Genomic DNA, 24340 nt, shown 5'->3' with positions numbered 1-24340 from the left:
CATTGTCTTGGTTTAGAGACTTGAAGGTGCCAGGCTGTGCCTGCTCTCTGATCCAAGAGCATCAGGCAGAGTGCTCAAGTGTCTGAAGCTGTGACAGGAAAAATCAAACCTCTGGTTTTAAACAACTTGGGAAGTTGCATGGATTTGTGTTAAACAATTGCAGAAGAGCTGGAGCAGCTCCAGAGGTTAAGCTTGGCGTGAAGCTCCAAGCCCACCACAGCATGGAGCTTCTATGCTGTTGTGAATTGAGCAAACCTCTTGCATGTTGACTCCTTCCTGTGTTTAGAAAGACTTCTCAATGTTATATATACACCAATGAAATCTTTATTTAAATATTTTTCAGGTGCAGAGCTAGAAACCACAGCATAAACTGTAATCCCAAATATCAAGTATATTGTGTTGTGTGTACAGCAATGAGTCTAGCTCTTGAGAAGAGTACGCCACAGGATAATGATGTGATCAGGAATCCAATGTTTATGGGTCTGTACTGCCTCTCCCTAACATGAAGTTATATAAAGCAGAAGTAAGCTGATATATAAATCACAATGCAATAAGATGGATATGAAGGCAAATTCAGGCTCGGTATTTTTCATGCTCTTCTCTCTGTGGCCCAATAACTTCACAGGATCAAGCCTAAAACTGGAATAAATTGCTATAAATGGATGGGCAAACAGTAGGAAACTGGAAGGTATGTGTTGGTTGAAATATTTTTTACAGCTTAAACATCTGCTTATACAATTAGCTGCTGAGCAATTAAGCTAAGCAGCGATGCGTTCTCTCTTACAGACACAACTCTTGCCCAATGAATAATATTCATAAGGCTATTATACAGTTAAGCAAGAAATGGAATGTAAAGCTGTATGTGGTTAAGTGATCGAGTTGTGTTGTCAGAATTTTTGTCATAATGTTATAAATCCATATATTTATACTTAGGCATGATATGATTGTATGTATTGGTCATTCCACTAAACACTGAAGACTGGCGTATATCTGGAGAAGGAAAAATGCCTTTATCCAATGGATTAGAAAACAGATGAGAAGAGGTTAAAGCATAACAGTGCATTCAGCACAGGATGTTTCAGGGTGTGCCCTGTCAGCAAATAATTACTAGGAGTCAGCAGGTTGCCCCTCATTATGAAGTTAGAGATTAAAGTGTTAACTGGAGCCTCCCTGTAGGTGTAACAGTGACTAAGGGAGTGCTCCTGTCAGCTGCTTGGAGGAAGGAAAGCGGGTAGGTAAATATTCCCGACATGCATTGAGGTGCGGGGAGTGTCCTGGGTTTCCAGCACTCCCAGTTTGTTAAGCAAAGTAGTAATTAACAGCTCTGTGGGTTCCATGAAGTAGCAGAGGTAGCTGTCAGCCAGTGCAATGCTGTCATGCCTTATCCAGGGCTCCGTGAAAGGTATGTGAGACTCATCCTCTGCTTTTCCTTCTCTGATCGTATGTACAGGTAAGTGAAACATAAAGCTGGAGCTGTTCTGCTTGCTGTGTAACCTGCAGCGTCAGTAGAAAGCAAGGTCCTTCGCAGTCACCCAGAACTCAAGTCAAATTCCTTTCGGGTAATGAGGGTGCTGGAGGGAAGGAGGAATGTTGGGTCAGAAGTTCTTGTCAAAGAAGTTCCTAAATCTCGAGGTGGCTTTGTGTGAGTCAGACTTGTGATTAAAATGGGCAGATAATAGGTAGTGCTGCTGCTCGGCATGTACGTGGGCATAAGCCTTTGCTGCCCTTCATTCAATCACTGGTGTGATTTAAAAGGTTACATCGGTGACCTTGTCTGTTCTTTTTGGTGGGTAAAAGCTATCTTTCCTAAGCAACCTGAAATAGAAAGTAACTTCTCTTCATAATAATAGCTTACTTAGTGTTTGAAATAAATACCTTTGGTGCAAGCCCTGCTCTATCGTAGTTTGTGTTAAGGGAGGGAGTTTGTGTATCTCTTCCTTTGTGACTCAGAAAGTTAAGGGGCCATAGTCACAGCTAAATAGTAACTTAATCTCGGTTTCAGTAAGTAAAGCCCATTCTGAACCTGTCTGAGCAGAGGGCTTACACAGTGTTTTGCATTCAAGTACTGCTGTTACTGCTCTGTACTGTAGAAGTTAATTTTTAAAATCAACGGTAAAGAAGTCTGCAAGACAAAGGAAAAAGCCTCCTTGTTTTCAGTGGGGAAAATGCAAGTGTTTGCAGTAAGTATTTTATGTTGATTAGACCTTTGCTTTGGTAGTGAGGACATCTACCAAAAAAAACAAAAACCCAATGAAAAGTCTGACATGAAGGCTCATATAACTAGAGGGTGTGACTAGCTAAAGACTAAGTTTACTAAACTTACTCTGCTGATACTGAATTTCTTACGGATGTGAAGAAACCCTAAACTCATTTTTATAGTAACAGATAATAGTCCAAAATGTTGCTAAATACCAGACACCTCTGAGTTTAGGAAATGACTTGTGTTTATGTACTATTGTGCCTCCAGTGCAAAGCTCCTTGTCCTGTACAAAATATTAGATGTGTACATTGTCCATAGCTATGTAAATAGACAGCTGAGCCTTGTGGTTTCTATATGAGAAACTGAGAAGGTTCACCCCCTCCTGACTTGCTGTGTCCTTGGAACAGCTTTGGGAAGCACTGGGTCAAAATACCTAGAAATCTTTGGGGAGGTTTGGGTTTTTAGTTTTTCCTAACGCTGGTAGGAGCCCTGCATAGCACACAGCTCGCTCTGCAGTTCTTATCTTAGTATATGGATGTGCCAAAAAGCACATCCAGGTTGTTAAATATAAATCAAAATGCTGCTTTGCTGCTCCTCCTTAGCTTAGCTCTGGATGTTGAGTGTCCCTCTCCTTCCAGCCCTCCTCTACAGTTCCCTCCTTTCATCCTTGAGTGAAAAATCTGTGTGGCTGTTTGCTCTTACCTTTGCTTTGTCATTCCTTCACTGTCCTTTCCCTGTGCTGTCCCCTTAAGCAAGTAAGTTTAAAAAAAAAAAAAAATCGCTCTACTTAATAAAATTAAACAAGTCCTCTCATCTGCGTCTCCACTAACACTTTGACTTTTTCTCGGAAAAAAACGTTTCAGGTAAGATATAAATCTTCAAGAAAAGTGAAGTTCACTACCTCTGAGATGTCTTGTGCCCTGATGTGGCTATTGATTCTCTCACGGCTTTGGGATCGTGTAGCGGTCTTGCTTCCCTTTCCTTTTCTTAGACTTCTTCAATAGTTGCAGTCTTCCTCTTGAGTTGGTCATTTTGCATCTGCCCTGCTTCTGATTTACTCCTGTCATTCCCTTTTGTTTCTTTTTCTTTTGTTCCAAAAGTATTTTAGGCTTCAGTCAGTCTTCGTCCAAGCATAACGTTTCTTCTCGGTTAAGTCTCAGGCCGGGAGGTTAGTCGAGCCAAGGTCCCGCTTTCAAGGTCTTAGGTAACTGAGAGAATTCTGTGGTTCTAGTCCAGTTAAACATAATGCTGAAGACACCTGTCTGATGCTAAGCAAGTCAGGAGATAGCTTTGAATAGATGGCCACAATTATCTACCGTTGGAAGAGCTGGAAAATTAGAATATTTTTGTTAGCTCAAATCAAAGGGAACAATGGAAGAAACACACTGCACTTCTCCTGTTTGCTTCTTCAAAAGAACTACAGGGAAATGACATGGAAAACTAAAAAATATTGGGAGGTGATAGAAAATGTGATGCTTTGTGGATTTATGGAGCGCCAGTGTAAATATACTGTGTGTGGTGTCAAATAGTTGTGCTGGGGAAGTCGCTGCACACTCTCAACCCGCAGGTTTCGGGGTTAAACAAAAATAAGGGCCGCAAGATGCGTATAGCCAAAGTGTACCTATAGGAAGGGTACAGGGAGAAGTGGGTTATCTCTAGCGTGAGCTGGAGGTGTGGACTTGTTTTGTACAAGCCTGATAAGCAGAACAGGTCCCATAACTGAGGAAAATGTAATGAGCATTTTTTGTGATTCTGTGCCAGCTATAGGAGAAAAGGCCAGTCTCTGCCCAGGCTAATGGGGCAGAGAGGGAGAGAAAAGGGGGAGGCGTTGGTGAAGAATTGAGTTGTTCCCATCACCGACTACTCTTCCAGTTGGTTTCCTTGTCAGCACTTTAATGGTATCCAGCTGATTTAAGATATTCTCAAGGTTTTTAAGGCTAATAATTCAGTAAGAGCCATTTGCTGTGCAACGAAACAGGTACTTCAGCAATAATCGTTGTTCTTGTGTAAAGATCACTTCTCTCAATCTGTAGAGATCAGCTTTGTCTTTCATATGGATCATTTTAAGGTCAAATTCTATTGAAAAGAATGCAACATGAGCAGCGAAGCGGTGCTAGAGCTTGCTAGAGTCACTGCTCTGTGTTTAATAGTGGTGACCTGGGTATCTGCTGCTCTTAACATGTTGTCTCCTGACAGATGGGAGGAAGCTTAAGTGTATATCCAGATATTCAGATGCCAATGCACACAAACTCCTCTGCATCTTTTAAAATTGTTTTGAAATTACATTGGCAGAGGCAGTTGATTCAGTTAGAGGTATTAGTAAATCACATAAAAGCACTTTTCAAGGTGTGGGTAATGGTTACTGAACTCATTTCAGAGGCAAAGAAAAAACACTATTATACTGGCGTACAGGAATCTTTTCCTTATATACAAAGTGATGTCTGTACAGAAGTCCCTGGGCTTATTTGGCTTTCAGGTATGTTTTTGCCTTGATGGATGTCACCCAAAGGACAGTGGGTATGTGGGATCCTTCCCACTCATTTCGGTGAGCTACTGATGAAGCACTGTTAGAAACCCCAGCTGCTTGTGTAAAGCTCATGTTGGTAGTGCACTCCGGCTTTAGAGGTTGTGAAATAACTTCCTATATGTTTTGAATGTTGAAGATTATGTGGTTTTTATGCAAAACTTCTTGTTTGTCCGCATATTTTTTAGAAGTAGTTCATCTATGACTTAAGCAACTTCTGCAAAAGAAGCTCAGTAGTGTAGGATCATTTGCGCAGAAGCTAGGCACTAAATCTTTAGCTAGCCATGATTTTTTTCCAAGCTTGAATTTCTCTTATAAACTCACTTTCTGAAGGCTACCTGTCATTAGTACTGTAGGCAATAAACTACTTTTCAGATGTCTTTGACCAGGCTCTGTCCCATGCTGTCTGAAATCAGACTTGACTCAATCTCTTCGCATAAGGGAGAAGAGACATTAAGTGCTGTTAGGCAAATTCCTCTGTCGTCATGCCTAAGAGAAATAAAAGTGGAATAATAAACTGCTAATGCAGTCCTTGAAGTTTTTACTGCTTTCAGTGGGATGAATTTTTTCCACATATCTGTGTGATGCCACTTCTTGGGCTGAGACTACGGTTTTTTTCAGTGCAGTATCAGTTGTCAATCTTTAATCTCTGAGCCTCTTCAGTTACTTTCCTCAGTCTTCCTGTTCTTGTACCTGAGGGGGAATGAAAGGAGCCAAGAATCCATAATTAAGGTTATTGAAGAATACATTGTTGGAGTCTCATGGGTCTGGCTTGTTGCCTACACTATGTGCTGGAATCACTATATGGTGATCTGTAAATTATATTGCTACATCACTTTAATTATAGCCTTGTTCTCTCTTCAACATCTCAGCTGCTTTCTTTGTGTGCTGTAGGACTCTGCCAATGATCAACACTTCTCCTTCTCTTGTCTAGTTTTATGAACCTGGTTAAGGGTGGCTTGCTGACTCACTTTTTTTGGTGACCTTGGGCAATGCTCTATCCATAAGTAAAAAGAATCCTAACCAGTAAATGGGTTGCAGTCTCAGTCTACTAACAAGTGAAGCATAATCATGGCGTTGTGGAGTAGTCCTAAAACTACTTGAGAAGGTCCCGGTACATGTAGTACTTGGGATTTAAGGTACTGTAATATACTTGGTGGGAATGGCTTATGGCTTTTTCACTGGGAGTGGGAAATATTTGGGTATTATGGCTGAGTACAAAGTAGTCAAGCTATGGTATAGTTAGCCTTTACTGTGAGTGTCGGAGCCTGTTTTACTTGGTAAGCTAAGGCTTTGTAGCATTCACCATTTAGTCTTCCTTAGTGGCATTAGTGGATATAATTATTTTTCAACCTTTTGTTTAGATTCATCTCTTCTGAATAAATGAAGAAAGTGAGTATGAAAGCACAGCATCTACCTTCTGTTTCCATCAATGAGAAGAAGTTCATAACCAGGTAAATTCTTAAAAAAAAAAAAAACAAAAAACGGACTGCTGCTTTCTTTCAAGTTACTCAATATTTATTCATTAACAGGGGTTCCTATAGAGAGCTGAGCCTGTATCAGCAGCAATTCCTACAACTTGCTTTCTGTGAAGAGTCTACAGAACCAAGTTGCCCTTTATATGGATTTTAAAGAACAGAGCATTAAAACTTCTGTTCTGTGGATCTTCTTCATTAGGTAGAACAGCAATTTTAGAGGATACTGAAATGAAATGCCAAATTTGAGAAGGTAACCTTCCTGTCTTTGAAATCTCTTGGAATGAGCTCTGGGAGCATGAGTTCTGGTGTTTAACTTGAGCTCTACTTGTTTGAGGCATGGGGTTTGGTCTGTAGTCCCAGATGGCAGGGTTTCTTTGCAGAAAGATATACCAGGCTGCCAGCCCTATTCTGTGGTGAGTGAAAGTGGTTCTTTAAACTACTTGTAAAAAGCTTGGAATTGCACTCAAACTATTTTGTGGGATGGTTTTCCACAGTTAAATCAGCTGGTACGAAATTTTCCTAATGCTGCTATAAACCCTGAGTCTCCTGGCGTATAGCTCCATCCCCGTTTTAGGGGATTAATTTTTCACTTGTTGACCAGAGCACAGGAGCTGGAAGAGGGGGCTCTTTTCTCACTTCGTTTCCATCCCTCTTGATGTTTCTGTGGGAAGAAGCTAACTGTAAGTGCACTCAGGGATGGGGCCTGTGGTAGATTTTTCTCATGCTGCGGTAAGTGTTTGCATCTGAATCCCAATACTTTTAGACATGGCATGAGTAGTGCTGTTGACTTCTCCCTTTTTAAGGAAGGGTGTCAGAGCTTTCCGCAAAGTGCATAGGCAATAAATGCATCCCTCCCCTTCTAAAGAGTTATTCTTTTTATACTGCTACTGATTTGGGACATAGTGCTTTTATGTCGCAGGTAATTAATCTGTGTGAACTTTCATATACTTGGCATACAAAAGTATTTGGAAATGTACCAGATGAAGCTATGTCTGTTTTCGTTCCCCTACATATTTGTCTATTAAAGTGGTGAAATGTGGATTCTGGTCGAGACCCTTCTGCATTACAGACATGGTTTAAAGTACTGCTTAAGTTTCTTTGCCTTGCTAAAAAAAGTGTTTCAAGAATCACTAACATATTCCATATGCAGTGAAGCTTGCTTCCAAAGCAATTTCCAGACTATCGTCCCTCATCTGTACCTTGAATCTGCTGTTACATTACACCTTTCAGTTGTATCATGCAGATGTTGCTGACATGGCAAGCCTGCTGTTGGGGAATTGCACAATGGCTGGATCAAAAGGCTGACCAAAGCACGTTGGATTATTTGGCTGGCTGAACTATTGTGTTGTTAGGCATAACTGCTCTAAATATCCGTGGATAAATATGTAGAGCTCAGGGGAGAAGAGGACATAGGTGAATCGTCCTGGGCTAGTGTTTCGAGTGAATGTGATCTGGGCTCTGTTGTGGTTTACCACCGGGGCACTTGACCTTACAGCTCCCTTGATTCCTGCCTTCATTACTGAAGGAAGTTGTGAATCTGCAGTGAATGTTACCTTTTGGGGGTTTGTTTCTAAGTTGTTCTACCAGTTGTTTAGCTTTGGCTTCCGTTAATGGCTGCATTTAGCTGTTGTCACAAAGCTGTCCTGTGAGGACCGGTCTTGCAACACAACAGAGCTGCTGATTTTCTGGCAGGGTAACTCTGAAGGGATGAGCATCTGCCTCTTGGTTAGGGCAGTCTTTGGACCTTCATAGTGAAGGTGTGTTACTAAGACTCATTTCGGAACTAGTAGGCTGGTGCATGTGTTACTTCTTTCTGGGGCTAAAAGAACAAAGATTTTTGTTTTCTAATGTCTCTCTACTACACAAGGACAAAAAAGTCAGTGAGAGCTGCTGTAAAATCTGTCCCTCAGGGCTTTTCTAATGGCTTGGATGATTCGTCAGGGTTGGTTGCACTAATGCAAGACTGAAACCTGAAGGATTTATTTGTGCAAACTTCTGTGGAAGTTAATGGGAAGTTTTTCTAGACAAGGCAAGAAACTGAGTGCCAATCTTCAGAGCTTGCTCTGAGAAACGGAATCTGCCTCAGAGAACGCTTACTGCATCACTTAGTGCTTTTAGCCTATGATTTTATTGGCCTTTGCAGCCAGTGTGGACTAAGAGTAATAGATGGGCCTCAGAGTGTGACCTGAGTCCTTAGGTATTCCTACTCTGTCTTCAGGGAACAGATCTCCCCAACTTTGTACCTGCAAAAAGCTTGCAAAATAACAGCTGTCCATAAAATGATTGCCAAAGGTATTAGGCTGCAAAGTATAAAAAGACTTGTTTTAAACACCTCGCGAGCAGGATCAGCAGGTCTATTGCAACATCTGTCCAACAAAACTACCGATCTCCTACTTGCATGTTAATCTTGCATTGCATCTGTATTTTGTCTGTGTATGAGGGCAGGATGTGCTTAATCTTGATTACCTTTAGCCAGCGTGCTGAAAATTTCACTTGTATCTGATTCATATCTAACTCCATTAAAACTTTGCCTTTTGGTGGGGTCACCTGAATACAATCCCTCATAACTCACAAGACATGAAGAACCTGTAATGAGCTATTCCAACACAATGGAAAGAAAGGCTTTCACCACCTGTATTACTAGGATTTAAAATCAAAGTGAGTTGACCTAAATGTTGAAAATGCTGTTTCAGAGCCCAGCACTTAGTTGATAAAGCCACTTAAATATTTTTTGCAGAGTTGCAGTAAGTTGAAGCCAATAATTTAGACCCAGAGTGTTAGAAGGGAATACAGTTAACCTTGTTGAGTTTAGCGGTGCAGTCCTTGTCCTAATGTTACCTGTTGACTAGAAGTCCTGTTTATCATCTTTCTCACTACGGGAAAAGGCTCACCGAGCAACAGGGCACTGCCAAGTTCAGTATATTATGTGGAGCAAGGGAGGGATAGGGTATGCCGGGGAAAGCGCTTCAGTTGCACGGTCTGTGTGCCCCTCTGCCCCAAACACAGCATATACATGTTAACTGGCCTCCCTGCTCCCCCAGCTTTCCTCTCCAGTGTGTCAGCAGCCAAGCCTGGGGGAAGGCCACGTTCCCGCTGGCCCGGCTCAATGTCAGGCTCTCAGGGAGCCACGTCCATCAGTCCCACTTGGGCACTCTGCTTTGATGCAGTGTCAGATGTCTGCCTTCCTTGACCTGAAGGAAGAAGCAGGTGCTACAGGTCTCTATCCCGTATAGAGACTAGCATAGTGATATAGTTCTGCTTAGCTTTATTCAGAGATATCATGCTGTCCAGAAGCTTTGGATAGGTATAAAAGGTAAGAGGTGACTGAGAAACACAATCCTGTGTGAGGCACCTGCTTTGAGCTCTCGGAGAGACTGTGGACAGGGCAGGCTGAAGGTGGAAGAAGAGCGCGTGTGTTGTAAGCCACAGAAAAAGGTGTACGCTGCTGGAGTAAGACTACGACAGTCCCAGGGGAAGATACTTCTGTTATTTAATTGGTACGCTTAAAATCATGCATAGCCATTTCCAACCAAAATGTTTGGTGTTCCTTTGCATAATCCATCCTTTTCCTATTCTCTTGCACTGATTTCTTGGAGTTTCTTAATATCTTAGGCGAGATCCCCTGAGCAACACTGACTTTTTCATTTTTTAAGTTGACAGAGTGAACTGTGCAGCTATTTAAACAGTCAGTTTGAGTAGATTGAGTCCCGACCTGATCAGAGAGAGATGCTATAAAATAGTATTTATTTCACCCCTGAAAATACCCTTCTGAACTGCGTTGCAGTGATGGACAAGCTGATCCTGTTCCTAAGGGAGAGATCACGCTTAGGTTTGTCATCTCTGATAAGGGTGCCACTGTCACCATTGATAACATCCTTGTGTTCTGGGACATGGGTGTGTTGTGACTGTTACAGGAAAACAACTGTTAAATTCTGCTGAAACTCTTCATGCCAGTGTTTCTGATGCCCCAAGGCTGTACTGTAAAGTTCCTCTCTGAATGTATCTCTCAGAAGGTGGTGTGTAATACTTTGCATATAGCCTTGGTCCATGTATTCCTGCACCTCTGACATAACTTCTTTTATCTTCTTGGTGAACTCTGACTGTTGAAATATTAAAATGTAATTTCTACTGAGTGTCATTGCCATGTGTGATTTGTTTTTCAGTGACTGTGCTAGAAGTCAATTCTTGGTTTTGGTTTTGGGGTAGAGGTTTTTTGGTTTTTTTACTTAAAATTGGTGTAGGAGTTCTAATAGTACTTCTAATTGTACATGGGTCTTGAATAGTTTCGGTAGGTCTCTGTGGAACTAGCTGTGAGAAGAGTTTGCAAATGCTGCCTTGCCTGTGGTTCAGCTGTTAAAATATCTCATACTAGACAAAAACATGGAAATAATAGACGCTATTTGGAAACAAACTTGGTGTTTTCACTCACTGCTGCAAGACAGCACATAAAACCATCTTGATGGATAGTTGTTTCAGTGCTTAAAGATTGTCTGTGAGGAAGAATTCATATGCAATTGTTTCCCATGCTTAACTATCTCTGCTGGTGGAAATTGCTTTCTTGAATTACAATCCAAATCTTTGCTGTCGAATTGGTGTGGGGGAGAGCATTTCATTCTTGATGGTCCTGAAATACATATGACTTAATTCTGTCTTTTTTCAGTCCTCCTTAGCCTGTGCTGCAACTTGCTTTTTGTCTTCATGGTTCGTGCCGCTTATCACTCTCCCAGCTCTTCTTTGGACTCTGTCAACTTGGTGTGTATCCTTCTCCAAAAGTAGTGCTAAGAAGGCAGAGTACTCTGACGAAATTTGGCCTTGATCTGTAATTTAAGCAGCCTTGCTCTGAAGAGGATATGCCTGTGGGTATCTCCTTGTATGGCGGTTACTTATTAAACGAGAGCATGGCATGGCTGACATGCTGACATCAGCAGCTGCTTGGCAGTAACCAGAAGGTGCTTTTCCACAGTGCCGGTGCCGAAGCAGTCAGCCCTCAGCCTGTGTTTGTGCAACGTGCCATTTATTGCTTCTTACCACTTACAAAGGCTATATGGGCACATCAGTGACGTGGGCTGTCAGCAGCACTGCTGCTGTTAGCTCAGGTGGGAGCGGTGTTTGCACCGGCTGTTGGTGGAGAGCTGGTGTTGCCCTGCACTATGACTTTAAACCACCTGGGCTGCTGCAGGAGTGCTGCCTGTGCACCCACAGCCTGCTCAGGATTTCAGGATGTTGAGTAGCCCAGTCTCTGAAATTTCCCAGGAGGTTTGGAAATCACGTAGTTAAAATACAGTAGCTAAAGTTCGTTCTTTCCAGACAAAGTTGCCAAAGGGAGAAGGAGGTGGCTGTGGTCTAGAAACTGGGATGTGCGGTAGCTGTAATTTGGTTAGTTTGAAATGCCATCAAACTTCTAACATATTCTGAAACCTTCTTCTGCAGTGCTGTGAATTTATCAAGGGCGGAGACAGGCATAGCTATCTCTGGTGGTGGTTCTTAAATACTAGGTTTTAAACATGATTAGCACCAGTGTGCCTCACATTACCTTCCTGTCTCAATGCAGAGACTTCAAATCTCATTTGCCTCACTTCAAAGCAGAATGTTATGCTGTTTTTTTTAATTGCATCATGAATTTCTGTTTGAAATCTGAGATGATGGGCAGGCTTGTAATTCTTGCTTGTTGGCAGAGGTTCTCTTCATCTCCTTCTTTTCTCCTCCGAGCAAAGACTTAGTACAAAGCTGTTACGTTTCAAGCAGAAGGAAAGTGAAATGTTTCATCTAGGCATACTGTAGATATTTTGAAGTAAGAAGATTATCTGTAAAAATATAAAAACCCAATGTGGGGTATAAAAACCATCATGTGGGGAAAACAAATTGTAACCTAACTAAAATAACCTGCGGCATTGGTGTATGGGAGTGTTGTTCCTGTTTGCTTCCCCCTCGTGACTATAACAGAAGTCCAAAGTACAAGTTACTCTAGGGCAGTGTTATTAATGTCACATTAGACTGTGACTCATTTCCTCTGTGTATCAGGTCTTCAAAGAAGCAACTTAAAAGCAACCCAGTATCCTGACAGAATTTTACTCCTGGAAAATAATGTATTAATCATGAACAAACCTGTACAAAGATGCAGTGGTAACACCGATACAGGCAGTTACCCTGCATCTTAGCACCTGGATTTTACAGTGATAGAGATGTTTAAAAATTATTCTTTTCATTGTGGTCTTTTGTTCCAGAGAGCAGCTCAGTTCTCTTATGAAGACTTATAACTCCTACTATTCTGATCAAGAAAATCTGCAACTGTCACATAATCAGGTAAGTATCTATGTAAAAATAATACAAAAAGCACAGTGTAATAGTAGGAAAAGCACTAATGGGCACTGATGTTTAATGTGGCTAGACTGAATAGTGTAGGATACCTGTTTTGTGTTAGTATATTAGATGGAATATGTCACTAATAAAAAGGCCACAGCAAGTGCTAGAGTCAAATGCTGTGAGGAGAACAGAGCAGAAATAGATATGTTCAGACTAGTGAGAGTTTCGATGTTTAACAGTGTGATCTCCTTGCCATCCCATTCCTTAGCGTATCACAGGAATTCCTTCTTTAGGTTGATCTCTCAAGTCTCGTATTGTTAGCTGGGAGGGAGTAGTACTGCAAATACTTCTGTGGGATGCAGTTCCCCCCTGCCTCTTCAGCTTGAGCCCACAGCGTGTAATGGCAGGACTGCTGTCACTCGGGTCAAGGAGAGACTACCGCTCCCTCCTCGAATGTGAACCTTTAGTACAGAGGAAATGGTTGTAAGCGTGGCCCCAGGAGTGCATCGCTTGTGGAGACCAGAAGGCCTTGTGGAGCTGAAGGACAGATGAAATCACGAATCCTGTCTCTCATCCCACAGAGTCCCTGGCTTAGAGGTCTGAATCTCCTTCTCCTTCACAAGCTGCATTTGTTTTGCTGATACCTAGACCCAAAAGGACATTAGACCAATTCTGGGCAAAAATGGTCTGAAAAAGGGGAACCCTCACTTCTCTATCCCAGCTCGTTCTGCAGTGACAGTGTTGTATTGTCAGCAAGAATGGGGACCAATACAGTGGTTTGGACTGATGCAGTGCCCTGCATCAACAAGGACTATTTCATTAACTGCTTCTTCCTCCTTTACCAGCAGTTGTTCTTCCACTTCACCTTCTTAGCACCCTGGTTTCAGAAGCGCTAGTCATCCAAGTAGAAGAAATAGGATTTGACTTAAAATTGTGTGGAATTATGGACGTGTTGGTTGGAAAACCTCCTCGTCAAAGTCAGACTGATGTTGACGCGAGATCAGGTCAGCTGCAGCTTTAGCTAGCTGTTTCGGAAATATTTAAGTATGGATGTTACACAGCCTCTCTGGGTGACCTGTTTCAGGGCTGTGTTGGCCTGAGCGATTTCATCGTATTCCTGTTACTTTGAGGAGAAATCAATTATTACTGCTTGATTATTATTACTCATTATTATGCAGCACTCATTCCTTTTTTTTCCAGCAAGAAGGAAGCAAACCATTGATTGAAGGGATCTTGTCAATATTTTGGGGAGTCCGACATCCTATCAGATTAAAAATTCAGGATGAGAAGCAGATACCCTCTTTTGTAACCCTGAAGTCAACAGAGAACGTGGATTTGTTCCCTAATAGAAGGTAATGTATTAACTTCCATAAGAAGGAGGCAGGCTAGTATTTCAAGACAGTTCTTGTAGGTGACATCAATGGATATGGCTGGTTGTATTTCCCAGATTCCCCAAAGGCTGTGGTGGTTGCTTGCACAGCAGTATTCTGTAACTGGTGTGGTCCTTCAACAGCTTCTGCTGGGCAGAAAGATGCATCTTTGTAACATCCTTGTTGCATCTTTGTCTGTCTTTGAGCTTAAGAACAGTTGATAAGGTGGAGGAGGCTGCTCTTGTTGATACTGACTATTCCCATGCAAGTAGTGGGGAAATTTACATGTATAAAAAATGACAACCCCCCCACATGTATGTATGTACGTACACCTAATAACATTGGTAGCCCCTGAAAGACCTCATGTTGGTGCATGTTCTACAGCATGAAGCAAAAAGCTGGTAGGTTCATGCTAAGTGATTGTCTATCGCAGGTTACCTTCCCAGGTACTTCAGGTGTGACACCACTGCTTCTCAGGGCAAAGCTCAACCCAGGGAATCAACACTGGCTTTGTCTGTGCAAAATCTAATGTTGAAACCCCTTAGAAATACACACAATCAGCTGCTCCTTCAGGCTGCTGCCTAAGATATTTCACATCTGAGTGCATTGTGCTGATCTGACTCCTGCTAGGTTTGCCATATCTTTAAAAACTGATGTAGGTTCTGTGAGTATTTCTTGTTTCTGTTTTGAACACTATTTCCCAAGCCTCGGTTGGTGAATTTTGATTTGTATCTGATAAGCTGAAGCTGAGTACTGCGTAATATGGAGGCTGAGCCAATGTTTACCCTGACTGACTCCCTGATAAATTCTGTATTTCAGAGCTTGTATTCTTAATTATCCATTGTCTTAAATTGCATGTGGTACATGTTTGAATTGTTGATTTAATTCTACCATCACTGCAGCTGTGGACTTCCAGTGAAGTCAGGGACAGTCTTCCTCCCTAATTCTTGCTGTTGAAATTAAGGGATGTAGCCTGACAGGAGTAACCAATGAAGAACTCGAGTCTCAGGCAAATCTGGTTCTCTTTGTTTACCTTGGCAAGGTCCGCTGGTACAGGGTGGATGTGGCCTGTAGGATAGGGTCCAGTCTGGCAGTTGAAGTCATGCTTTGCCTTTTATTTCTTAAAAAAACTTATGACTGGTGAAGATCTGAATCTTAAAGTAAATATTAATTCATGATCACAGAAATGTGAGGCTGCCCTGACATGCTTTAAGGTATGCAGAGCAGCTTGACTGTTTGATCTTAAATGAACTCTTTAAATGCATGAAACGCAACTGAGATGGTCGTTTGGCATGTTCATTGGAGTTAGTTGAATACTCTTTTGAATATATATAGGAAATGAATTTTTAATGTTTTCCTACAAATTGGTTTATTCTCAGTCAGAGCAGTAACTGGCCAAAGACTTGCTGTTAGAGTTTATGCAATGAATTATGGCAGTATTGGCATAAAGGAAGTTGGGTTCTAAAACAGGCTGGATTGAGTTCCCTGCTTCTCTACAGAACTGATTTGGATAGCGTGAGGGGCTGGTACGGTAAGTTCAACTTTGATGTCCCTGTCTGTGTAACAGCCACGATGCGTCTTCTGACTATTTAAACCACCATATGTGTGTGTTTCTATATGCCTGCCTGGTATCCTAACTTTGATTAATCCAGGGCATGGCTATAAAATAGATAAAGAATTACTGCAAATTATTTAAGGGACATTATGATGGATGTTCAACAGGCTCTAAACAGGATTGTCTTATGTCCTTTTGCTGCTGTTTTTATTCCAGACATCATTTTAGGATCCCTAGTTAAGCCATATTTTCCTAACTAATTTTATTATGACCAACTAAAATTACTGGCTTCCTATACCACATCGAAGTCTGTAGTCGTGATCTATAAAACTTTGAACAGGGCTAGGAATGCATTGCGTGAAGCCTGGCTACAGGATAAATTGAAATCACTGAGTTAATGAGGAGTTACCAACTATCAATGTATGTTTGGTATTTCAGGGGAATGACACGCTGGGGAGAATTTGATGATCTACATCATATTAGCGGGGAGACATTGAAATCTACTGAAGAAAAGGCAAACCTTGAGGAAAGTTAGTGTCGGTGCTCTTACATTCACTAAAAATACTTCCTTCTTGTGACTGTACAAAAATAATTTGACACATTAGGCTTTCCCTACCAGTACAGGGAAGTCTTTCTCTGTCTCACTAGCCTGTAATAGATGTTAAACACTGATGTGTGACTGGTTGGTAAAAACATTGCTGTGCAGATAACTCTTCAAACAGCTAGGGCTAGTGGGTGGCGCTTTCACTGAAGAAATCATTCCAAAGAAGTGAACAAAATAGCAAACTGTGGCCGCTGCAGACAGCCTATTGCTCTGCATCATACGCCTATGCCTTGCTCCTCTCCCACTCCCCCCACCACCCAAAAAATTAAAAAAAAAAAAAATCCCTCTACCAGGAACCTTCTTCATGTAGGGGTGCTGGCAAGGAGGGTAGAGCAGCTGTACAATATGCTGAGCGGTTTCATTTTGTCCAGGTTATTCATGTTACGAAAGCCACACTCAGAAGTCCAAGAGCAAGCAGGAACATGATTGTGCTACCCTGCCCAGGGCCATCAGCAATGCCGCAGCTGTGCGGAAGAGGACCGAGTTCCCCATGGTAGTGAGGACAGAAGTAGAAACTCACAGGTTTTCAATTAATGGCCACTTCTACAACTATGAGGTACGAATGTTTATGCTTGTCTTTCATCACCTCAGCTTGGGTACTGGGACAGATAAAAATATTCAGTAAGCTTCTGGACCTCCCCTGCACCCCCTTAGCCAAGAGGGGCACTCCCCCACTGTGTGGCCAGGCCGGTGTCACTGGGCCTTGGGCTCAACCCCTGGGGTATGTTTTCAGGGTCTGCTCCAGAATGTGGGTTCAAGTGTGCGTGGCCATTGCACGGTGGGGGTCCACAGTGGTCCTATGTACTAGGGGTGCTCTCCTGAGGACACCGTCTGCCCTTTGCTTTATGGCAACAGTGGCAGCACACCTGGCAGCTTGCTTTGTACCAGGGCTGTGCTGCTTTATATCCTTTTGAGTCCCAGCCATTGAGTACAGCAGTCCTCATACTCATGCCCTTTTGCTGCTGTTTTTATTCCAGACATCAGTTTTTACTCCAGCTTTTGGATCGGAAACCAAAATAAGAATAAACAGCCAGATGAGAACAAGACAAGTAATAGAACAATTGCTTCGGAAGTTTAAGGTAACTGTGTGTTTGCAGAAGCAAGTGCAGCCGTGTTCTAGAAATGTTAACTCAAGTGTGTCACACCAGTGCTGCATGCAAGGCAGGAAATAACTGGGAGGGGATATTGCATAGAAAAACACATGGGCCATTTTTAAGGAATGGGTTAACTTTATTTTACAAATGGTTCATGGCTATTTGAGTCTAGAAAAGGTATATTTGGTATATAGTGTGCAGTGAAGGAAGAACTCGAGAACAGCTTCTTGATAGTCACGCATAGGAGAGGAAAAAGCTGCTGCACTTTCAGCATTTCCCAGCACGGAGAAAGGATGTTTGTTTAATGCACGTGGCCGTGCTTCCCTCTAGTGATGGGCCCTAGTAATTTTACTTAAAACAAAAGGGAATTCTCTTTTAGCCCGAGTGGCTGGGATTTGTGTTCTGTTAGATCCAGGCATGTAGAAAGCTCCAGAAAGTCAGAGTTAAAACTAGTGCTCAAGATCAGTGCCATACTGTCTGAAATGACTTTTTTCGTGGTGTTTCTTTGGTACCCTCTTCCATTGAGATGATAAATATATTTCTGATGGGGTATTAACATTGGTGCTGTATGTGTCTCCAATATATTTTCTACGTAGCTTCTTACTGTATAATTTTTGATAATTCTCTGTTTAAGTTGTCTAGAGACTTTGCTATTGCAGAATTACTTCATACAGTCAGTAAGCCTTGGTAGTGTAATACTAAAAGGAGAAGTTGTCTTCTAAGAATAATAACATAAGGGATGGAATTACAGAGCAGGTTGCTGAGTTGTATAGATGAAGTTGAAAAATAGGTTTTCAAAAGGACTGGTATTTTCTGAATGTGGTTGTGCAGGCAAGTCGATAGGAAGAGATCTCAGGGTGTTACCCTAATGGTAATACTCTTGGCAAATATGCAAGTCACCTGAAAAGCAAGTTGTGTGAAGTAGTTACGGATGCTCCAAGGAAACACGACTGTAAAGATGTGGTGGTGTCTAAGCAGGTATGTTACTGATTTGGGCAATATGGTAATACGAGCAATCATGAGGTAGTGGGGTACAGGGACAATGAACATGGCAGCATAGCTTTCCATCTTATCCAAATCCAGTATCTTTTAACATTGTTACAGACAGGATCCCAGTCTCAGACTTCAGTTTAAATATCTGAGTTGAGAAGCACAGAGTATCTGCTGGCAGTGAAATGCTAGGAGAGTATCAGTCAGTCTGAATAGACTTTTTTGTTTGTGTTTAACAGATAGAAAACAGCCCACATGAATTTGCACTATACATTATCCATGCGTCCGGAGGTAAGTGTGGACCGCTTAACTTGAAGTGACAGTATTCATTACAGGCATCTGTCCTTGTTTGGACAGTGTGGGTGCAGTGTAGCTTTTTTGGCTTTCCTGGAGACCCCGTAGAGATGTGTGGTCCTTTGATGCAGAGGAAAACCTGAGTACCTGTGTTCTGGGTGCTTTCAGTGTGCTGCCAGTATGGTTGGATCAGCTAAACAGGCCTTCATTTTTCCTGTATTTAAAGGCCGTGTTTAAGATGCTCTTCTGCTCTAACTTCTGTTCTGCACAGCCACACTGCAACTGTGGCATGCCAGGCTCCCGCTGGTAGTGTTACGGGATATTTTAATTGAGAGTTTTGGATGGTAGTCCTGGATCACAGATGCCTAGTTAAACTTTTCATTTTTTAGCGGAAAGTGTTTACTTCTGCAACAGTCTCTACTCTATTCCTTCAGGAAAAAGAAACTTTTATCTCTGTTAAAAGGGTTACCTGAAAGAATGGGCGAGAGAACTGATGGCCATATACCTTGCATGTCAAATGCGAAGTTGATAGTTTGAAAGTTATGAAGTAGGCTTTGTTTTAGGGAGTCATGGTCAAGCTGATAGGCCTGGGATTGGTCTCTTAAATGCTTAGTTCGCTACTTAAACTGCAACTCCTTTGTGTTGCATCTACCAGTTGCTTTCAAAATGCATAGTATAAGTTAGGTGCCACATCCTCCTGCTAATCTGTCTTAGACTTGTTCGGTATCTAATAATTGCACATCAGTCAAATATAGGATCTTTGTCAAGAAAAGACTACTGATTGCATGAGGTATCTAGAGGCACTGTTGTATGTTCCGTGCATCATGTTTTTGCCTTTAAATCCCAGAAAAAAAGCAGCTGAGGAGTGGAGACGTTCCCTTACTGCACAGACTCTTGCAGGGTCCCTCAGAGAAGATTGCTAAGTTCTTTCTCATGGACAGGGATGTGGAAGAGATAAGCAGTGATGTACGTATATCATCAATTCTTATAGTTCACAGTATTTTTCCCAGTTAGTGTACTTGGTAATGGGCATTTCTTGTCATCTTGATAGGTTGCTCAGTATCTTCAATTTCATCTTCCCTTTTTGGAGTCAATTCTGCACAGAATAAATGAAGAAGAAGAACAGGAGATTCAACAGACAATTGCAAGGTAAACAGAAGTAAAATGAGTGGGGTCACTTTGAGCCCATGAGAACATTTACAGTTATGAGTTGGCTCAAGAGGTGAATGCATTTATGTAGCAGACTGCAGTTACAACACGGTGCTGTGAGTAAAGTGAAACCTGGTGGGATTTATAACCCTTTCTATATACTGCATACCCAGATGAGCTGTTGCTGTTAGACTCCAGAATAAATACTGACTACGTACAAATAGGGCGATCTTGCTAGAAAATTCGGACCCTCAGGGTCACTTTTTTTACTGCGTTTGTCTTCTGAATCTTAGACTGGTTCCTCAGTCTCTACTTGCTGCTATGTGTTTCCTTGGAAACTATAGATGCAGTACATACTGTGGTACTATTTAGGTAGCACAGCATTTAAGCTAGATTAGTGCCAAATTCTTCATGTCTCTTTAAAACTTCACTTCTGATAAATGGCATGAGTTCTTCTGACAGTAGCTCAAAATGCACAACAGGTACAAGTTAGAAATGCACTGGTGTTTAGAATCATAGAATTGTTTAGGTTGGAAAAGACCTTTAAGATAATGGAGTTCAACCGTTAACCTAGCACTGCCAAGTCTACCACTAAACCATGTCCCCAAGTGCCATGTCTACATGTCCTTTAAATACCTCGAGGGATGGTGACTCCCTGGGCAGCCTGTTCCAGTGCTTGACAACCCTTTAAGTGAAGAAATTTTTCCTAATATCCCATCTAAACCTCCCCTGGTGCAACTTGAGGCCCTTTCCTCTCGTCCTATCGCTTCTTTATTGGGAGAAGAGACCGACCCCCACGTTGCTACAACCTCCTTTCAGGGAGTTGTAGAGAGCGATGAGGTCTCCCCTCAGCCTCCTCTTCTCCAGGCTAAACAACCCCAGTTCCCTCAGCCGCTCCTCATAAGACTTGTTCTCCATACCCTTCACCAGCCTCGTTGCCCTTCTCTGGACACGCTCCAGCTCCTCGACGTCCTTCTTGTAGTGAGGGGCCCAAAACTGAACCCAGTATTCGAGGTGCGGCCTCACCAGGGCCGAGTACAGGGGCACGATCACTTCCCTGCTCCTGCTGGCCACACTCTTTCTGATACAGGCCAGGATGCCATTGGCCTTCTTGGCCGCCTGGGCACGCTGCTGGCTCGTGTTCAGCCGGCTGTCGACCAGCACCCCCAGGTCCTTTTCCGCCAGGCAGCTTTCCAGCCACTCTTCCCCAAGCCTGTAGCGCTGCATGGGGTTGTTGTGACCCAAGTGCAGGACCCAGCACTTAGTCGGGCCTCAGCCCATCGATCCAGCCTGTCCAGATCCCTCTGCAGAGCCTTCCTACCCTCGAGCAGATCAACACTCCCACCCAGCTTGGTGTCGTCTGCAAACTGACTGTGGGTGCACTCGATCCCCGCGTCCAGATCATTGATACAGATATTAAACAGAACCAGCCCCGATACGGAGGCCTGGGGAACACCACTTGTGACTGGCCGCCAGCTGGATTTAACTCCATTCCCCACAACTCCTTGGGCCCGGCCACCCAGCCAGTTTTTCACCCAGGGAAGAGTATGCCCGTCCAAGCCACGAGCAGCCAGTTTCTCCAGGAGAATGCTGTGGGAAACGGTGCCAAAGGCTTTAGTAAAGCCTAGGTAGACAACATCCACAGCCTTTCCCTCATCCACTAAGTGGGTCACCTTGTTATAGAAGGAGATCAGGTGAGTCAAGCAGGACCTGCCTTCCCTAAACTCATGCTGACTGGGCCTGATCACCTGCTTGTCCTGTATGTGCCGCGTGATGGCACTCAGGATGATCTGCTCCATAACCTTTCCTGGCACCGAGGTCAGGCTGACAGGCCCGTGGTTCCCCGGATCCTCCTTCCGGCCCTTCTTGTAGATGGGGGTCACATTTGCTAACCCCCAGTCAACTGGGACCTCCCCGGTTAGCCAGGACGCTGATAAAGGATGGAAAGTGGCTCGGTGAGCACTTTTGCCAGCTCCCTCAGTACCCTTGGGTGAATCCCATCCGGCCCCATAGACCTGTGTGTGTCTAAGTGGTGCAGCAGGTCGCTAACCATCTCCCCTTGGATTATGGGGGCTTCATTCTGCTCCCCGGCCCTGTCTTCGGGGACGTTTCTGAACATATTATATAATGAGTCCTGAGGTCAAAAGCAATGAGAGTCTATACCAGCTGTGGATCTGTTACCAAATGACCATCTGATAATCGCTTTGAATCCAAGTGGCCAGGAAATGTAAAGAAAAAAATAAGTAGCAATTGTCATTTTCTACCAGAAAAGCTTTCATTATAACATTTTTCAACCATTCAACTCGCATGTTAGAATTTGGGTTCAATTTTTGCAGGATTCTGTGTTACTTGAATGCACTCTATTTACCTCAGGTACCTAAAAGAGAAGAGTATGATATGCCGGCACCTTCATAGTCGAACTGTTAAAAAAACGGAGACTACAGTCTGAAGTGACTGGCCTACTGCGAATACCCACGCACCGCCTTTGCCAAAGGAAAGTCAGTATGTTTGCTTGAATGTGTCATGACTGAAGAGCACTGAAAGCACAGGGGTGTTCAAAGTGCTGAAGTTTCTCTTGCAAATTATGCAACCAAAACGGAACGCACTCCGCTACAGCTCTGGAATACAAGTTGGGAACCACCTAAGAAGACGCACTAGATGCGCTGAAAGACAGATGCTGATTTTAGCTTGAAACTAGATGGGGGAAAAAAACCCTGTGAAAAGCACAAGGCTTTAAAACTTACTAATGTACAAAGCATTACCGCAAGTCTAGCATACAAGAAAAATACTGCAATAACCAATGTGTTAATTGTGCAGAAAATAGGGAAATTAAATATATTGTTTTCCTTCTACTAGGGAAACCTTGAATTGCATTAGTGGCAAAAGTTATTTATGTATCTAAGATTGCAGTTAGGCTTTTCACTTACCTTAAAAAAAAAAAATCAAACCTGTGCAAGAGACACCCGAAATCCCACTGGCTTCAGATTGGTCAATGCCGAACTTGCTTAAGCTCTGAGCTACAGTTAGAAAAATATAAATGGAAACTCTCCCACTTAATAGCTACTCAGCTCTTAAACGTAAGAGGGAATTGATAGCTGAAATATCTCTTGAAATGCCAAGTGAGAACTTTAATTAAATACTGTTGCATCTGCTTGTTTGGGTCCTAGAAGGCATCTTGGCATTTTTGTTGTTGAAACGAACAATTCTATGTTACTTCCTGTGTTTTACATTTGAAAATGAGAGCTGTTGATTGAGAGAGGCTGACGGTCACACCCGTGGTAGGGTTTGGTTGGTGTCCTGCCCACAGATGCAGTTTTGGGACAGTTTGGCCCCAGCACAGTGTACAGTAGCCAGCTATCGGGTCCTGTCTGGTTGAGTCATGCTGAATATTGAAGCTCAAATTGTAGAGATGTAAATAAAATCCAATTTGTGCACAATTCACTGCCCTCCTGTATTAGTCTGTTTTTTTACATCGTATCTGTGTTTTGCTGCAGCTACCTTTGGCTTATGCAGATAACAAGACAAACACGGTGAGAGGGAGGGAATCAATGTGCAGAAAATGTTACCTAGTAACCACGTGGAATAAATCAAATGTAAAAAACTTTATACAGCCTGAGATTATGTTACTTGGATGGTAATTAAAAAATGAAAAGTCAATGTGCTAATTGAAGCTATTGTGGTTGGGGCAAGGGGTTTACTTTAATGTACAGCTTCTTATTATCCTACACAGGAAAACAATTATGGGCACAGAGGGGAGAAATATAAATAATTCAGCAGTCAAGATGCATGGTACTAAATAAGAGTTGCCTTAGAGGTGCAAATGTAAGTTCCTAGAAGCAACAGAAGTATGCACACAAGTGTCACTGAGATTTCCCTAGGGACCCATTCAAATACGTGTTAGCCAAGTTTCAGGAGGTATGGGACTCGCCCTAGAACATCACAGGCTGTACTTGTCAGGTAAGGTGAAATGTCAGTGAAGTCTGAAGTAGACCACAGTCAAGTTCTTACCCAAACCTGAGCAGAAGTTGTCAGTTTCAGCTGTGTCATGGAAGCACCGGCTGGCTGTATTGAAGCACTACGGAAATGGTGCTGGAGTCAGAATGGGAACAGACCTCTTTGTCAGGATTGCTGGCTTTGTTCATGCTTAAACTACTACAAGGAACAAACCCTCAGAACCTATTTGCAAAGCAATATTGAGACAGATAGCTCAAATTGATGAGCGGGGAAATAAGTTAGTCCACACTCATTAGAACACAGTGTTACAGTGATCTCTGCCCGCACTGCGGCACCTGTTTCTCATTTGAACCAGTAAAAAGCATTTAAGTCTTTGTATGCAGAATAGGCTATTTCTGTCATATGTTCCATTTAGTAAAAGCTCGAGTAGTGGTATGAAGGTGCAGTAAGAAAATATTGGAATAGGAAATATTAATAATTCCTTGGTCTGAGATTAAGAGAAATCACAGTACAGACCACGTGGAAAAGAGTGTTTTCAAACAGGTTCTCCAATCTGCTGTGTCTGTACACAATTTCTAAACTGAGCCTTTTTTCCACCATCTGATGTTAAATACTTGAATCCTCTTTATTTTGCTTGTCCTGCTCAATTCGGAGTGAAAGATGCTGGGAAAAAAACTATGGAACATAGCCCAGATTACCTGGAGTCTGCTGGGTTTTAAGGGCTAGTGAAATAAAGCTGTGACTTTGCTGCGGTGTTAGTTCTTCGTGAATACTGTGCTGGTTGAAATGAATTGTTTCTGACACATGCAGACAAGAAGAGGGGAA

General features: G+C 42.6%; 1 protein-coding gene across 8 annotated transcripts; it reads left to right on the top strand.

Moving 5' to 3' along the window:
- Positions 1–1163: 1163 nt before the first annotated feature.
- RASSF6 (Ras association domain family member 6) lies at positions 1164–22998 on the top strand. 8 transcript variants are annotated; one of them, XM_076337472.1, is made up of 11 exons: positions 1164–1231; positions 6089–6178; positions 12427–12505; positions 13706–13857; positions 15869–15960; positions 16406–16590; positions 17012–17113; positions 18358–18409; positions 19260–19378; positions 19464–19561; positions 21935–22998. In XM_076337472.1, the coding sequence occupies exons 2-11, from the start codon at positions 6108–6110 to the stop codon at positions 22008–22010; spliced, it is 1026 nt and encodes a 341-aa protein (XP_076193587.1). In that variant the 5' UTR covers positions 1164–1231; positions 6089–6107; the 3' UTR covers positions 22011–22998. The 8 variants fall into 8 exon arrangements, with proteins under 8 accessions (XP_076193587.1, XP_076193586.1, XP_076193588.1 ...); XM_076337471.1 differs by lacking the exon at positions 1164–1231 and adding an exon at positions 1246–1402; XM_076337473.1 differs by lacking the exon at positions 1164–1231 and adding an exon at positions 1429–1450.
- Positions 22999–24340: the final 1342 nt, after the last annotated feature.

This window comes from Aptenodytes patagonicus, chromosome 4 (genome assembly GCF_965638725.1).
Source record: "Aptenodytes patagonicus chromosome 4, bAptPat1.pri.cur, whole genome shotgun sequence".
NCBI classification, from domain to species: Eukaryota; Metazoa; Chordata; class Aves; order Sphenisciformes; family Spheniscidae; genus Aptenodytes; species Aptenodytes patagonicus.
This window is presented reverse-complemented; position numbering and strand designations above follow the sequence as displayed.